Below are 19,216 nucleotides of genomic sequence, written 5' to 3' on the forward strand. Positions count from 1 at the left end.
AAATATGAGTTATGGCTAAACCTGTATGAAAACTATTTAAAATAACTGTATACAAGGAAATTTATTTATTAACTAATAGTTTGATATTGATAAATCATTATTGACGTACGACTTGCTAGCTAATTTTTTCCATGATAATAAATATTATTATTTTATTATGCTATATCTAGATATACAAATACAAAAATACATCTTATTATTTGGTAAATGCTGACTGTAATGATTTTATTTTATTACGTGTAGATAAGAAGTATATTACATTTTTTCGAGTATCTTTAATTAATATGATTGCATTTCAGATGACGTATCCACAGCAGAATACAACTCCATATTTCGTTTGATAACATCCATGCAAGGACCTAGTAATCGCTCGAATGTTGCCTTATCCAAAAATGCTAATTTGACATTTTGTATTGCAAAGACCGAGGCTGCTCTGGGTTTATGTTCGATCAGAGCCATTTCCCCAAAGTATCCTCCTTTGCCGACACGATTTACTTCCATTTTCTGGCCGCTTGCATTAGTAATTAAGATATTTACCATTCCTTCCTGCACGAAGTACATTCCATCTGCTGCGTCTCCTTCGTTGATGATACATTCTCCTGGTCCGAAGGATCTGGTCACCAGGGCGTCTGCTAAATTCATCCTTTCGTAGGCTTGAAGGTTGCTGAGCATTGGAACGGAGTCGATAAGTGTTTCAAAGATCTTTCGTTTCTTAAATGCGGCATTTAGTACTATTCTGCGGAAAGTGAGACGGTCCATTGCCCACAAACAGCCGTCCGAAAGAGCGGTTACGGTGGCTGCTCTGGGAACGTTGTACAACAGGGCCAGTTCTCCAAAACTACCTTCACCTTCGTAGGTATATACTGGGGTATCGACATCATCAACAAGTACCGAAGCTCTGAATATACCTTTAACATTTAAATTATATTAATTACTACATATAATTGTTGACTTATAAAATACTAATATGGTCTAGGGGTAATGTTTTTCTGATCCTAGTATGCACCTGGACAATAAGCTAATTATATATATATATATATATATATATATATATATATATATATATATATATATATAACTAAGTCGGGATTTCCTTCCTGACGATTTAACTCCAAAACGCACGAACCTATTTCGACAATTTTGCATTCGTTGGAAAGTTCTCGGGCTCCGCAAAGTTTATAGCTAAGAAAATTAGTAGTGCGTGGCATCGTGCCTTAATGCAAATTGCTGGAACTTCACGCGTAATTAAAAATTCGAGTAATGACATTAGTGAGAATTATCAGAATTATGCTTGGTTAAGTCAACGAGCAGTTCTTGCCGCAAAGAATAATTATGTACACGCACTAAATTTCACCATTCAATCAAAAATTGCTGGCGATTTGGTGACATACCAATGATTCCGACTGGTCTTTCGTTTGACTTCAAACGATTGCAATTTTCAGTTCGCCTTGCGTTTGCAATGACAATTAACAAGTCACAAGGCCAATCGCTTAGTGTTTGCGGGATAAATTTAGAAAATCATTGTTTTTTGCATGGGCAGTTATACGTTGCCTGTTTACGAGTTGGGAAACCATCCGCTTTGTTTGTGTTAACGTCAGACAAAAAACAAAAAATGTGGTTTACCAAAGAGCACTTCAATGAAACGGATATTTTGCGGATTCACTTTCATTTACTTAGAGAAGTTCAACTAAAAAACACTTATTTTTTGTAATCGAAATAAATTTATTACTGTTGTGTAATAAAATCAAATTTTTCCTTTTCAAATATAAAACAAGCAAAAAATTTCTTCATCTTTCTCACGAAACCATCCGATGGCGAAACGGAGTTCGTCGGGTTTGCTAGTATATATATATACACACACACACACACACACATATATATATATATATATATATATATATATACATATATACAGGCCCGGTCCTGGGGTCCTTTGCGCCCGCATGCAACTTTTTTTCTAGCGCCCCCCCCAATTAATTTTAACTGTTTTAACAGTAAATTATATAAATATTTAAATTTTTTTTTAAAGTAATTTTTAATTTGATTGGATTTAGTACACAAAAAATAAGATAGAATCTAAAAGAGTATAAAATACATTGATTTTAAATGTATGTAGAAAATCGAGATAATTTGCGGGTTGATTATAATCAAATATATTTAAATTTTCAATTATTTTTAACGTATGTGCAATATTAATATTTGGGTTTTGAAACATTTTACTTATTTATTGTGCGATTTATTCTATTAAGCAAATCATGCCAAGACAGCTAAAGAAAACTAGCTTGTCTTTTCCAATCATAACACTCGCATTTCATATTAGATTTTTTAAATTTTAATTTAATTTAATTTTTCACAATATCCAAAATTGCGTCGTAAACTTCGCCTTATTGACATCGTAGGAGCCGAATTGTATTCATCCTTGCTTTCTCGTTATATTCAGATTATCAGATTGTTGTTTTAAAGTTAAGATTATCAGATTGTTGTTTTATTATTATTTTTTTTATTTTAGAAATATTATCCAAAAATGAGTAAAAAATGCAAAGAAACTACTCATTTCTTGAACTATATTGACAAAAAACTAATTATATTTGATATGTATCATTTCTGCAGAGTTAATAATTATTACAGAGTATGGACACCGCAATGTATAACAAAAGCCTTAAGATTTTCGTTCCAAAGTAAATTTTGCTTACATTTTTCATATTTGTTTCTTTTCCATAACTCTAACCACGCATGTCTTTAACATTCAAAGTTCATCAAATGCGAAACATTTGCAACAAAAACAAAAGTTACAATTCAATTTTTCGGAATAAACATGCCATTTTTTAAGAAATGACTCCCCATTTTTCATTTTCCCGATTGTAATTTATTCATATTTTTTAACAAGTTCTGTTTCAACAAAATCAGCTCGTAATTTTTCGTCAATAATGCCCAATAATTAATTTAATCTTTCGCAGCTTTGCGCTTATGGGCAAACTAGATAATTTCTTTTTCGATTCCACCGTAACTTCGAATAAAGAAAAAATTAAATAAGTAGGTTAAGCAATAAACAGAGTTGTTATTTACTCATTTGCAGAGTAATTAATATAGGTTAAATGTTTCTACTAATATCACATTGCAGTCTCCGTATCTATAGTTCAGTTAGAGTGCTTATTATAATTCATCAAGTATTCTAGATTTTATATAAATAATAAAAAATATAAATAATATAAATTTAATTTCCAAAACTCGTTTTGGCGCCCCCTAAGGCGTGCGCCCGCATTTTTTGCATGCATCGCATGCAAGGCAGGACCGGCCCTGCATATATATATATGTTTGAAATATTACAGTATTGTGAAAAACAAATTTATTCATGTTATCAATAATATTAAACTGAATTACGACAAATGCAATTTATAGGCAAGTGACTGTTTGCCTTAAAGCAAGTATCTTGAACTTTTCTCCAATGCAAATAATTGACATTATCAATAAGAATAGAGATTAAGCTATTTATCTAAAATTATCAGCTATTTGAAAATAAACTTTTCGCTGAAAACTATTCAATGCGATTTGCAATTGATATTTTTCAGACATATTATATCTGTAATTGCATTAATTATAGTGCATTAAATTGATTGTCACTTGTTGTAGGCCCATATTATTTTGGGATATTCCTTTACACCATAAATTTTATTTTTATAAAAAGTTTCATTAAAATCGACAAAAAACTTGTTTAACAATTTAAATTATTGAAAATAAATTACAATAGTAGCAACATATTTTAAGGGCAGTGCATTTAAAGAAATTAGTGTTATCCCAGCCGTTATTAAGGATATTTGAAAAGTTTAGAAACGTAAAGCTAAGATTTTTTATTTGTTTTATCATTTGAACAGCGAGTACAACTTAAGGGTTCTATGAGCTGTTTTGATGACTTGACTGAACTAACTATGTCAGTTTTAAGTATGGAAATCCAAACAGTCGTCTCATCTCTGTGACATTTTTATTAATTATTACAATTTATATAATGGTGCTAATTTTTTTATTAATGCAGGATTTCTGGGCAAGGGCTATTTTCACTTGGAAACATATTACCATATATATTTCTAAATCAAAACCTGTATCATTACCTATGACATCAGACTATCGAAGGGACCTCTCATTCAAATTCCGTAGCTCTAAACACTTACCCACAGACGAGCTCTGATGGCAACGATTATTTAGGTTTTTTCTAATGTATTTTAAGATATAATAACATAAACAATAATTACTCTAATTACTCTAAACTTCTTAATATTGACATATTTCGTTGAAAACTTCTAACTTTTATATCTAATTTTATGATCCCTAAATATATCAATAAAAACACGGTTCAATATTAATAAATAGACATTTGTGCAATCTCATTGCTGTGACATCTCTTGATATTAGTCTATCTTATCTTACATCGTTACATTTTATAATTTACAAAGCAATTTTAATTTTCATACTAGAAAATATATGATGAATTTTTGACTTGCCTAGATATAAAATATTGAATAAATTTAAAACTAAAATTAAATTTTAAATATTTAAAATAAAAATACATTTTTGGTGTCGTAGGAGTTTTCACGATTTAAATTTTTAATATATAAGCATTTCTACGGAACCTGCATTATATTTCCACACTCTCGACTGTATTTCATAATTTACAAATTAATTTTAATAATCATGTCAAAAACATGTAATTAAATTAATTTTAATAATCATGTCAAAAACAAATCGAATATTTTCAAAAATTTCCAAATTCTCAAAATAGTTAGAAAAAACGTTTTCTTAAATTTCACAAAATTTCAATATTTTGAAAAAAAATTTAAATTATCAAAAAAATCAAATTTAAAAAAATGAAGACTTGTAAACGTACACATAAATTGTTCATAAAATTCGCTCGTCGCCCAATTTAAAAAGCACTTATAAGTTTACAGTATGTAATAAATAATCTATTTGAAATTATTCAAAACAATTATTGATTATTTTCATTCCTCGATTGTTTAATTACGGTACGGAAAGTTTCAGCAATTTGCCTTAAGGCACGATGTCATGCGCCCCACTAGTTTTTTTGACATATCACGAAAAAAAATATTTAATAGTTATAAAAAGAAAAACATTAATAAAATAACAACCTTTTTCGATGACGTAGAAATTATCACCATCGTCTCCTTGTCGAATAACAATCTCGCCAGCGTATACCTTCTTTTCGAACATTGCGTCCAAAACTTCGAGCTGTTGTTGCTCATCAAGAGCTCGAAAAATAAGAATATTCTTGATACATTCGCTCAAAAGTTGTCGTTGTTCGTCGGTTTTTGGGTAGATCACTTTAACATCGTCGTCATCTGCAACTTCTGGATCTATGGCTTCCGCAAAAACGCTCTTGCGCCTGACCCTCGGCGGCGGCGTAATGGTAGGCTCTAGGGTTTCTTCCTCCTCTTTTTCTTCTTCCATTTGACTAATGATCATTAGCTCCTCAGCTGCTAAAAAGTCCGCTTCGATAGCTTCCCTTTTAGCTATGAAAAATTCTAATATGAAATCAATTGTGTCTTTTGGTTTTTGTCGGAAATATTCGGTGACGAGTTCGATCAATAAAATTTCAACTTCTTTTGGCATCACCAACTTTTGACCGGAACGACTAAATGGGGGTTTCTGAGCAAACATTGCTAACCAAATTTGAAACTTGTCCTGCCGAAAATTTAAGTTTTTGTGTTTTTTTTACAGATAATTTGTTTTTTATAAAAAAAATAACATTCTTTTGTTTTTATTTATACATAAATGATTATTTGGATGTCATCGATTCATCATTGTTTAAATAACCTTGCGATCTAGCTTCATGCAATGAATATACATTATTAACTTCCCGTAGGGCAAGTTATAGTAATCGCAAAAAAATCGAAAATGAAAATTTTTATGTATATTTACGTTTCAGAGGTTTCTGAACATTTTGGCATACCTTAGAAAAAATGGATGTATGTGTGTGTGTGTATGTGTGTGTGTATGTATGTACGTGTGTGTATGTATGTGCGGATACAAATTTTCGTCGACAATTTCGGGAACACGGATCAACCGATTTGAATAATTCAAAAAACATTCGATTCGCATTGATAAGGAGACGTGCTGATTAGTTTTTGGCGAAGGCAGGTCTAGCCGTTCCGAAGATACGGGGCAAAAAGTGCCGAAAACGGTAACTCAGTTTTTAAGAGAACGGAGCGTTTGATTTAAATATTTCAAAAAACATTTCACTTGTATTGACAAGATGAAGAATCGATAAAACTTTCATGATAGTAGGTCTAGCGGTTTCGGAGATATGGAGGAAAAAGTAAAAAAATGAGCCATTTGGCGGTCAAAAATGATCATTAGACATATGCACATCAAATTATCAGATATTTTATAGAGATTTTAACAATCAGTATACATTTTGTTAACATTCCTATGGGTTCCGTACCAATGCTTATGCGTTAGACAGCGACGCGGCGCTTACGCGCTTTATATTTTGTCCCTATGCGTTAAAGTAGTACGATTGCTTTGAAAAAAAAGTTCAGATCTTCCACAATATGTCAAAATAAAGAAAAAAAAAATTTTTCAAAAAAAAAAAAAATTAAAAAAAATTTTTTTTTTTCAAAAAAAAAGTAATTTTTTGTCCAATTTATAGTTTCTCAAAAATCTTATTTTTTCAAGGTAAATTTTTTTCAAAATTTTAATCGTTTTTAAAAAAATAATAATATTTGGTACGGGAAGTTCCAGCAATTTGCCTTAAGGCACGATGCCTTAATTGCCTTAAGACAGAATTCCACTTACAGCTAGTATTCTCATATTGTCTAGGATAAAATGTATGTGTGGTTCACATACATTTCTAAGATCTAGTTCTAAATATAAAATCATATTTTGCAAGTCTATTTAAAATACTATTCAATAAACTGATATCTCAAATTTTGGGCAGAAAACTTATAATATGATAACGATATTTAAGTATTTACATATAATATGTAAATGCAATACATTTATTTTTTAACCTTCCGTAGGGTGAGTTATAGTAATCTCAAAAAAATCGAAAATGAAAATTTCTATGTGTATTTACGTTTCAAAGGATTCTAAACATTTTGGCATGCCTTAGAAAAATTAATGCGTGTGTGTATGTGTGTGCGGATACAATTTTTCGTCTACGATTTCTAGAACACGGATCAACGAATTTGAATGATTCAAAAAAACATTCGATTCCTATTAATAAGGAGAAGTGCTGATTAATTTTTGGCAAATGCAGATTCAACCGTTCCCAAGATAGGGGCAAAAAGAACCAAAAATGGTAATTCCAAAAAAAATCAAAATTTCCAAAATATTTCAAAGAAAATTTTTATAAAAGGTAATTTCTCTTTTTCATAAATTTTAAAAATCTCAAAAATCAATTTTTTCAGAGTTCTGAAAGAAAATTGAATCTTTTTTAGAAAAAAATATTTTTGGTACGGGAAAATCCAGCAATTTGCCTTAAGGCACGATGCCATGCACCACTAGTTAAATTAATTTTTTTGAATAGTAAATTGTTGAAAAACATTGCTTTACCTTTGGCTAAAATGACTATTATATATCTGCTTTTGGATTTCGACAGATCCTCTTAAGTTTTCAACGTGAACCATATAAAGTCTATATACAAAGTACGCTTGTATGAATCTATGTGCACGCACTTGGTCATTTGTTTATAAGTGCTCGTGTTGCAGATGTATAGCAGCCACTACAATTCTACAGTAAATTGGATGCATGTTTAGTCAAGTTTGTAAACATTCCGGGATATAAATAAAGCAATCTATGGATCGTTCCACACTAAAAATACTGTGTCGGATGTTCACGATTTCATTGTTACGATACTACTTGATTGAATTACATTAATTCAGATAATTATTGGCATCATTGTTAGTTAAACAGTAACAGATGACAATCAGCAACGTTTGATAATTGCCTGGTAATTCCAAATCTATGCCATATGAAATAATGTAAAAACCGATTTCTGGGTATTTAACGCCATAAAATTATCCATTTCACCCAAGAACTCTTTCTCAGCAAGAACAGATGTTTTAATAATACTTCTCATACTATTCCATTCTTTCGTTCTTTTCCATTTTTATTGTGAATCTCCATTGAGGGGCCGAATCCGCCGTAAAATAGACCAACGTTATGGCAAGACTTTGTTACGTAGCAGTTTTCATACAAAATGGTATTAAATACTGTCAAAATGCCATGTATTTGCAGTGCGATCGGGTGCTTCACATATAAAATGCAACTTCACTCATATGTTATTATGCCACAACACAAAGTAGTTATGATAACATACATCTTTTTTTGACATTTGTGCTTTTTCTAGTTTACACTTTTACATAATATAGCCTCGCCATAACATTGGTCTATTATACGTCAAATCGGTCTTTGAAGTTTCAGAAACAAAGCTTTCTTTATGGACAACTATATGACTTTTTACATGAATTACAATCTGTCTATTTAATGAAGACATTTAGTAATTATTCTATTAGATAACCTAATTTTTGGCCATTCTACTTGTGATAACTTTTAAGTTCTTTTGAGTACTAAAGAATTTATTAGCTTATGTTTTAAAGTTTTTAGTAACCTTTATCGTAGAAGTAAAAAATAGCTTTTCATCTATTTTGAATTGAAACCATATTTTCGATCAATATCTTGACAACTCACTTGTGTTATTTTCCTCGAATTATACCAATGTGTAACACAGTTATACTGTAAACAATAATAATAATAACATAAATACACAAAATTTTACATAATGTTTAATCTCACTATTTTTTATTGCTTTAAGGGGGTACTCTAGTGTAGAAAATCAAAAAATAGTTTTTTTCGATATTTCCAAAGTTGAACTATTTAAGAATATGTGCACGAGAGAATTTTTGAAAATTTAAATTATTTTCAGAGATTCAGCTATTTGAACATATATTTCTTTCTTTTGAGAAACTTTAAACGCGTTTTTTTTTTCAAAACTGCCTTTTATTATGATGCTCGCAATTTCTCGATTTCCGCTGGACCTGGACTTATTTGAAATTTTTGGTGAATCTCTTTTCCAAATAATATTACAGTACAGTTCAATTTTTTATAAATTTATAATAAATCTGCTTGTATTTTCAATTTGGAGTATTGATTATTGTATTCCAGTTAATTTTTTATAATTTAATTTTGAACTTACTTTTATTGTCTATTAGAATTATTGAGTATGTTAAACTCATTAGTGTGTCTATACCGCAAAACTTATAGTTATATTATTTTTTACTATTTGTATTTTACTTAAATAGTCAATATCTAAATTATTATGCATTACATTATTTCCAAGCACAATACTTATAGCATTTAAAAACGAAAGGAATAAAACAAACATCTCACAATAATTTGTACAATTTCTGTTGTACCTTTATATTTAGTAAATGCTATTTTTTAGATTTTAATTCCTATAGAACAAATGTTAAAAATTTTTAATTCCCATAGAACAAACGTCAGTTTGAAGTGTGGTACTTTTATTCGTGAGCCTTGGAACAATTCATGTTGCGCTCTGAACAAATAATTTAAAGTTGCAAGTGGCATTTTTCCGAAAGCTTATGCAACTTTCCTTATCATTAGTGCAAAATGCTACTCACACTTTATACTTGTTCATCTATGGCTACCTTACAACTAGTTTTATCAGCAATCAGAACCCTAAAAGCAAAGATGATTAAGACTGAATGAAGTTATTAGAATAACTCTAATACTGATGATTTTTATTGGATGAAGCAACGTCCATGAAATTGTTAGTATTTTACGTAAACCTTCTGAATAATTCCATATAAAATTTTATTGGCAATATATAATATTTTCTTATTTTTACTTAAATATTCGATTTTAACAATTTTAGTTAAATATTGCAATGATGGCCTCAATATGAATATATTATTCTATTTGGATTGAATTGGATTAAAAAAATATGTATTTACTTTCAATTTTGACAAAAAAAAAAATCCATATCGAAGAGTTTTCAATAAATCACACAGTTTCTAATTCTAAACTTGAATCTAATTTTATATGTTTTAGTAATGACAAAATTTAGCTTATACTTTATTATAGGTACTAGAGATGGGCTTATCATATCCGAAGCCGGATCGACTCAGATTTGACTCCGCTTTAGGGAGGAGTTATATCCGCTAAACAAATCCACGACTCCGACAACTTTGAAACCGAAATACTCGACACAAATGTGTTTTATAGTGCGTTGTTTATGCATCTAAGGATTTGTCAAATCCCATTTAATTTTTTCAAATGAAAATGTTTGAATAAAATAAAATAAAAAAATATCAATAAATAATTTTTCTAAAAAATTCACAAATAAATGACGAGTTGTAAAATTTTTCGGTCGACCACATGATCGACTCAATGACTCGTAATTTTATCAGCGTTGACCAAAGTAAACACGCAAAACTTAAGAATCAAATTCAATTTAATTATTTTCTTTTGATGAGAAAATAATAGATTTTTTGGATTAATTTTATATAAAAAGAATGTAGTAAACTTTGTAAAAAAAAGCAAAACATTTATCATAAAATATTTTCACCAAATAATAATACTTCTGCTTTCTAATTTTTTCTTCTGCTATTTCCATTAGGGAATTAATATTATTATATATCGGATAGTTCGATTAGCATATTATTACTTTTACACAATTATATAATTGTGTTAAAGTAAAAATTTAATACTATATAATAGGTTGTCAAATATCTCCCTTCCGCCTTTTTGTATTATAAACCAAGAGCAAAAAAGCGGAAGGGAGATATTTGATAACCTAATATTTTTTGCTGCTTAAATACTATTGGCGTCACTGATATATTTTGCACTCTAAAGTATTGTTATTTCAGGCTATGGAAAAACCAGATTAAATGTATTTTGTTTCGTGTATTTTTCGGTATATATATTCCCGATTGCCGTCATTCACGGCCAAAGATTGTCGTAGTTAGAAATATGACCCCTTACTATTCAATAAATTATACATTGGAGCTATTCACACTTGAACACAATTTCATTGTTCGGTATCTTTGAAGTAATATTTTTGTATTTTCTGTAACCGTATACCTAAAAGGTCATAAAACTGTCTGTGAGACGAGAAAGCGACAGCTTCCTCCCCAAAGCAAAAACGCAGTAACAGATTTAGTACCAGTTTAGGGAAGTCGTATATGACAATTCCGGCGAGACAACTCCACTCGGATTCACTCCGAGGGAGGAGTTGTATCGGAGTGATAACTCCGGAATGAGTTACCCATCTCTAATAGGTACCTATTAATGAGCAAGGGTATGCCTCAAATTGAAATTTCCAGAAATTGTTCAAGAAATATATAATTCATAAACATAAGTTTCGATTAAGTTTAGATATACATTTAATTTAAGATATACAATCATGATATAATAGTCTTCAATTTAAAGTACGTATATAAATCGCCCAATGTACAATGTCGCAGACCGTGCTTTTAATTTTAAACAACTTGGTGATTGTTTTAATAATATTCATAAAAAAGCCAGAGTATCCTAATTTAATTTATAACCTATAAAAAAAGAATTACCTCATGTTACCAATGTCACGTATTATCCACGACGATGTAAATTTATATAAGAAAATTGTTCTTGGGCTACCGTTTACAAAAGCTGCGTGCGTACAAATAAACATCTAATCTAATACAATACTGTTGAAGAGATTTTTAGGGCCGTTTAAAATGAATAGTTAAATATTTATAAACACGAAGGTCTCGATGTTTATAAAGCCTACAAAGTTTTATATGTGTTTCATATTCATTGCACATGACATGGAGCTTAGTGTCGGAGAAATGTTTTACTAAATTAGGATTCAAGTTTATTATAATTGTACTTACCTGCTAGTGGGGACGTCCAGCAAGATATTACCAGCAATTTTGGTTATTTGCCAAATAATTTGATGGCAGATGAACACAAACAATATTAATTATACCAATATTATTGAATTAACATATCAATCTTGTATGCATTTTTAGTAGAATCCTCCCTCTTGCTCAATTCATGAGTTTGAATCGAACAATTTGTCTTGAGATTTTATTGTGATTGTAATTTGGAACTATTTTTTATATAATATTAAGGGGCTCTATAAGCTGTTGTCATGTTCTAACTACGTCGGTTTTATAGATGAAAGCCAAACATTTCTATTACTGTTAAGGTGACCATATTTTTTCAAGTCAAAACCGGGACGGTGATTTTTAGTTATGCTAATAATTTAAGAATACAATAAAAATCTGTCTTTTAAATGAGTTTTTTTTTAATTTAAATTGATTAAATGTTGTATTTCATATTTCTATATGATTTTCCAACTATCAAACTTATTGTAAATTTTTGTTAATTTTTTTGCAAAATTATTTGGTAATAATTAGCACTTAGGTATTCCAGGTAGCCAAGAAGTCATTTCCATAATTTTGAGAGGATATTTTAATCCGCCTTTCTCATACACGCATACTAGTTGTCCATAGCATTTTTAGATATTTGATGAGTAGTTGTAATTTTATTATCATGTAAGAGCGAAGATACAATTTTGACCTTTACTTTTCAGAAAACCTGAGACAAAAGATCTAATTCTAGAGCAAATACTGCTTTTAAAAACCTGGAACACAAGAAGCAAATACTGCTTTTAAAAACCTGGAACACAAGAGGGAAATCCGGGATTGCCCCGTCCAAACTGGGACGTATGATCATCTTATCACTATGTGATAAATTTTTTCATTCCAATTTCTGCAATATTGATGGTTTTTCATTTTATTGATGCAGAAATGCCGGGTAAATGCTATTTTTACTTGGAAACATATTGGTGTCTATATTTCCAAGTAGAAACAGTAACTGCTGTTGGCACCAGGCTACCCGAAGCGGGTATCGAATCTGGAACCCTGATTAAAATCCCATAACTCTAACTACATAGAGACATAAATTATAGATCCTGGAAACTATGTTGCTTATATGTGAATGTTTTGTGTGAACAATTAAAACAATGTGCTCTCTATAAGTTGTGATTACATAAATTCTTTTACTTACTTAGTAAGTAACGAAGTAGTTGACAATTTGCTCTTTCTGAAGAAATTATATCAGATATTTCTAATAGTAATGCGATTTTACGTTGTACCAATGGTCGGAAAGACTATTTTTACTTGATATCATATTCGAGTACTGTAATCTCAAGTGAAAGTTTGGCATTACTTTTGATATCAAGCTGCCCGAGATGTCTTCTATAGTTATGCATATAGTTAATTTTAGTTTTGTTATACTTCAAATTTTATTTTAGAATTAAACACGTCTAATTCTTCTTAAAATGCACACGACATATGTGTTAACATTAGAAATACTTTAGTTAAAGCACAAATTTGAAATTAGGGTAGAGCGGGAAACAAAGGTCAAATTTGACTTTGAGCATTTGTATTGTGAAAACCAAACCAATTATATCGCAACAAATAACATATATCAAACAAACGACTATTTGACTATGTTCAGTAAAACTTCCAGCTATTTCACCATTGTAGAACTATTATTATTTGCAATTTTTCAAAAGTTTGTTACTTTATTGTTTTTACCCCATAGGCGGGGTAAAATGGGACGCATAAATTTTAAAAGAATTTTACGAAATATTAGCTACATTATTCAACCAATGCAAAATATAAATTTCATGCGTATTTCTGGTAAGTTATTTAGAAATATTCATCAGCAGACTTGGTATATTTGATTTATATCTTGTAAAATTACTTTTTTTACTTAGCTTACTTTTTTATTTACTATTTTTTATATCTTTGCCGGGGTAAAAGTTCAGTTGGTCCTTTTTACCCCACCCTCGTGCAAGCTTTCATAGAGGTTATATAAAAAACAACTATTGAATCTAACTTAAAATTAACAATACATCGTATAAAACAATTAAATAACGTACACATGTAAATTATATTAAGGTCTCGTAAACTAAACAACAGTACTCATAACTAAAACGAAAGAAAATACTTTTGTTATAGATTTCCGTTTATCTCCCGATAGCAAAGTCATAGGAATCATGAAGATGAGTGGTTATTCATCTTTTTCCCTCTACCTTCAAATATTGTTATTAAAATTATATTAATTTTACTTGCTTTTGAGATATAGGTGATAGACCTTTTTACCCGTGGGCCTTTAAGCCCCGTTCTACCCTATACAATTTCTTAAACATTTTGTGAAAAATGTTTCGAAGCTTGGTATTTATTTAATCGTTTGCTTCTGTCCGTACTCAATTGTAACTGATAATTACAGATATATTAGATAATTACAGCATTGTGGGCAAGAACTAATTTATCACTGGCTGATGTCATTTCAAAGGAAGTACGCTGCGTATAACTGCATTATATGTCCTACATACTAACACGCATTTTATATCGCAAATTATATGCGACCTAACACTATGCACTCATTAGTTTTACGAAATTTTATGACTGTCTTTCATGACTTTGAGACAAAACCAGTGAAGGAAACTTTTCAGCTATATAAAATAGATATAGATAATAATAACGTATTTTGAATAATAGAAATTTTTAAGTTTTTAAAATTATACTAAACCTAAAAATTGACAGGTCAAATATATATTTTAATGTATTTACTTTACTATATTTTTACTATATTATATACTATTTTAAAATATTATATAAAGCGAGAGGTTTTTTCAGATGCTGAAGAATTATGACAGAGTTCTTCTTGGACATCTATACAATAATTAAAATAATTTTAGTAAAGAAAACTGCCTTTATTGTCAAACGTTACGGGTCCTGATTTGACCCATCTTCATTGCATATAAATAATTTAAAAAAACACAGCAAAAAACAAAAAATATGATGCACCAATTAATATCACAAAAAGTTGTATGACAACAACTTTTCTAATTAAATATTAAAATAAATGAAAAGATTATTTTGGTATTTGTTCAACAAGTCACTGCAGTATGCACTGGAGATGTGTCAAATCAAGACCCGAAACGTTCGACAATAAAGACAATTTCTTCACTAAAATTGTTTTAATTATTGGATATAATATATATATATATATATATATATATATATGTATATATGTATATATATATATATATATATGTATATATATACATACGTAACCTGTATTATTTATATAAAACTATATACTTAACCTGTCAATTATTACTCCATTAACAACAGATATTTCAATTAATTTAATAAAATATTATTTTATTCAGAATTATTCTATGTATTTGCATTATAAAGTATTATTATCAAATTGTTTTATTTTAGTTTAGAAAAAATAGCAATTTGTTGCAATTTTAGCAAAAAAAAATCGATTTTTATCTTTCCAAAAAAATTTATATTTTTACCGTACAACCCGCTTTGCTAACTTTGTTTCCTCGACGTTTTAAGCCATTCTGAATCGTTTGAAACCAATATTGGAAAAAACGTATGTTTGTACTTGTCTATCAATGAGTATGAATTTAGGTATATGTGACCAAAAGTTTAACATTTTGCTGAAGTTTTCTCGTGGCACCGATTTCAAAAATTTTGAAGGTTGTTGCAAGAATTGTTAATGTTTGGAATATTGGATTTTGGAATAATATTATTTCTGAGAAAAATAGTTGAAAAGTATTTCTTTACTATTTTCAAAAGTTGCTAAATTTCAAGTTGATAATTTACAAATATGTTTCATGCGACTTGACTTAGGGCAAAAGCCCAACTACGTCGAATTTTGTTTCCAACATAACTCTCGTTTAGGGCCTATGTAATATCTAAAATTATAAAATAACTCAGCGTTAAAAAGGTATTTTTAAAAATTGAATTACTTTTTTAATATCATTTATTAATTTCTTTTTAATATAGAGTTAAAGGCTATAGAATATTTCTACAACTAATCAAAACGAAAGTCTAATTACAGCAACATTTAATTTTTATTTCAATGCGTTCATAATTAATTGATTGAAATTCCCATGCATGTGACTGCAATTAATGTCCATGTATAATCAATTTATATTACATTTACCTTGATACAGATTAATGAAACATGCATACAGTTTTGTTTTATATTTTTCACAATTAATGGTATAAGATAAATAATTCCATTTTATTTTATTTTGGGCTGCTCTGTTTCCAAAGCTGTATCTAATTTTATATATCTCGATCATAACTAATCTTTTATTTCACATCACGATATCTATTAAACAAACATATTTAAAAATTCAGTCATAACATCAAACTGTTATATCTTGTATTTCTATTAATGTTAAAAAAATGACTGGAATTATTCAAAAGCTATCCGATTTGAATTCCTAATAGTAATATTTCATTAGTTTTATATTTGTTTAATATTTAGGTCATGTTTATTTATCAGAGATTAATGAAGAAACTTTAATTTTCGTGTCGTCTATAGATGACAATATTTACAAACGACATCTAGTGTGTTGACCTTTTTTAAGTTTTATAATTTGAGTTAAATCATTGAGAATTGTAATTTGTTGTTGTAATATTTATTTATTTAAGTATATAATTTTTCATTTTTAAATACATTTTCATTGATAATGATTAGATATCGAATCGATCGAATAAACAACTGGTTGTGAAATTTGAATATGTTGAAGTTGTATTTGCATATGTTGAATATCTTTGTTGTAATGACTATATCAAAGACAAAGACATATTTAGAAATCATTGTATTTAATATGCAACTATAAAAAAAGTTCACATATAACAATTCATAGAATTGGATATAAGAATTATATAAAAGAATTGAACTGACAATGAGTAAAATTTGGCTCAAGTCGTGTTATTTTCAGGCTTTAGTTTTTTTTAGTATGGACTAACAAGTACGGGTAACCCCCGCATAACACGGTACTTCTATAACATGGATTCGCTCTAACACGGTTCAAGAATTGAGACCATCTCCTTTATAACACGGTACGTACTTTTAAAGCACGGGTTCGCTTCAACACGGATAGAGAATTGAGCAAAACCCTAAACAAATAAAAAATACAATAAAACATATGAAAATCTAACATTATTTAATTTAACATTGGCAAAATCGCCTTATAATAGCTCAATAAATATGATGGAACTAATGCAAAAGATGGAACTTTGATATTTGATATTTATTATTTGAGCGCATACGTTCTATAGAAAAAAATTCTAGACTTATCCGAACAATTAGTCAATTAGTCTTAAACTAATATCCTTTAAATAAAATGAGCATAAAATTTTAATAAAGATAACTTTGTATGTGGTAAATATATCAATATCTTTCGACTAAAAGCAAGTAATCGCAAATATATTTTTTTTGAAAAAAATAATGTACGAATTTGAAGAAAGTACAGAAAACTACGCGATGAGGATATTTTGTAAAAAAGGATCGTGTTGAATAACACTTATTTTTTACTTGTGACGAAAAACTAAATATAATAAATAAAACAATGTTTATCATAAAATCATGTGATGTTTGTTTAAATTCTTGGAACGTAAACCCTCTTTTAGTACTAGTTCTTTACCCGTACAACACGGATTTGCATAACACACTAATTTTTTGGTATGTAACTACCGTGTTATACGGGGGCTATCTGCCTTTTTCTATTTTGAAATCCTTATTAATTGCGCTAACTTTCAATGGCACTTGTTATGGAAATTTTGTCTTTTTTTTAAAGATAGGTTTTTTAAAGTCGACAAATATTGAAAATTATAAATTCATAGTTAACAAATAGTATTAGTTTTATAAATCTTGGGCATTTTTGTCAATATTTTTTACTATGGTTCTAAAAGTGTTAGTTAGGGTTACGGTTCCAAAGTGAGAAAATGAAGTTGATTATAATTAGCTCTAGGTCTTAAAAAGCTTATAATTTTCAAACTGCATGAGATTTTTTTTTTTCATGATGGTTGAAATTAATTCCGTCGCCCAGGGTCGTCGTGACGTAGAGTTCTGGGACACCCTATATATATTATATATATAATATATATATAATATATATATATATATATATATATATATATATCTGTGTAAGATGTGTGTAACAAAATTCGACATGTGCATAGTTTCATCCACAATACATGAAAGAACAGGCTGCTATCCTGACGCACTTCCGTTCTGGAAACAATTCCACGTTCCCACAAAATGTGAGCTAAAAACTTATATGCACATTTTTTCGATCCAAATATATTTTTCTAATTCATATGCGTTATATGTTTTCTGATTGCTACTTATCCGTTACATATAATTTTTTGCTACGTTCTGGTACATACTAAACTTTCATCTCTTTTCAATTCAATTCTGTTTTGCTATCAGAGAAAATGCGCTCGAAATAATGATATTGTACATAACTGTATATCTAAAACATCAATAATTACTCACGTTTTTTTCAACCTGAAACGGTTATCTGGTGCTTTATTGAAATCATATATCAACTGTATAAAATTAATGACTGCCTTGTTTCATTTAGCCCACAGCACGTCGATAATTGAATTCTATTTATAGGAATTATGGTTTGGAGTTTTATATTACTTGAATGTATATGCGAACATATACGTTCTGGCTGCATCATATTAAAATAATGATAGATAAGACTCCTGTGGAAAAAGCAATAAAAATTTATATTAATTAAATTTAATTAATTGGGTGTATGAGGTTAGCATAATAATTTGGAATACAGAAAAAAGGGTTTTTATATAAAATTCTATCAGAAATTTCTTAGGCATAGTCAGAAATATAAAAACAGGCTAATAGTCTATCAGAAAAGTTGTAACTGTAAACAACTGCATCATAAGACCTAGTTCTTAGATTTTATTTAGTACTTTATGAATGATTTATATCTTATGTAGATAGATGATCAAGCAATTTTTTTTTGTATATATGGTAGGGCGGGCACAATGATCTAATTTGACTTTAGATAATCTACAATCAACTATTGAACTGTATTCGGTAAAATTCCCAGTTAATTCCTAATTATAAAAATGATTTTTTTTCTAAAATTTGTCATCTGCCTCTTTTTATTCCATAGTCGGGGTAAAATGGGAAAGCCATAAGACAAACAGAAACAATGTCTTATTTTTATTTTTAAAAGTATTTTACGAAATAATATCTACATTATTCAATCAATGTAAAATATAAATTTCAAGGGTGTATTTTTTTAACACTGTGTATAACCACGATTTAGTATTTCGTCAGA

General features: G+C 29.0%; 1 protein-coding gene across 1 annotated transcript; it reads right to left on the reverse strand.

The window, feature by feature from the left end:
- Positions 1-279: 279 nt before the first annotated feature.
- Positions 280-5,667, reverse strand: LOC113375994 (cAMP-dependent protein kinase type II regulatory subunit-like). The gene is made up of 2 exons (XM_026615931.1): positions 5,139-5,667; positions 280-908 (listed from the first exon to the last, which is right to left on the reverse strand). Exons 1-2 carry the CDS (start codon positions 5,665-5,667, stop codon positions 280-282), a joined length of 1,158 nt encoding a protein of 385 aa, XP_026471716.1.
- Positions 5,668-19,216: the final 13,549 nt, after the last annotated feature.

The sequence above is a fragment of the Ctenocephalides felis genome, unplaced genomic scaffold, assembly GCF_003426905.1.
Source record: "Ctenocephalides felis isolate EL2017-DRISC unplaced genomic scaffold, ASM342690v1 CF-g0.4_SCAFFOLD_01886, whole genome shotgun sequence".
Classification (NCBI taxonomy): domain Eukaryota; kingdom Metazoa; phylum Arthropoda; class Insecta; order Siphonaptera; family Pulicidae; genus Ctenocephalides; species Ctenocephalides felis.

What these genes read in the sequence shown, in the direction of transcription:
- LOC113375994 (XM_026615931.1), bottom strand. Translation starts at nt 5,667, where the DNA reads ATGTTTGCTCAGAAACCCCCATTTAGTCGTTCCGGTCAAAAGTTGGTG. An exon ending in TTTCTACGTCATCGAAAAAG is followed by an intron (nt 909 to 5,138) that starts GTTGTTATTTTA and finishes TAAATGTTAAAG; the next exon opens with GTATATTCAGAGCTTCGGTA.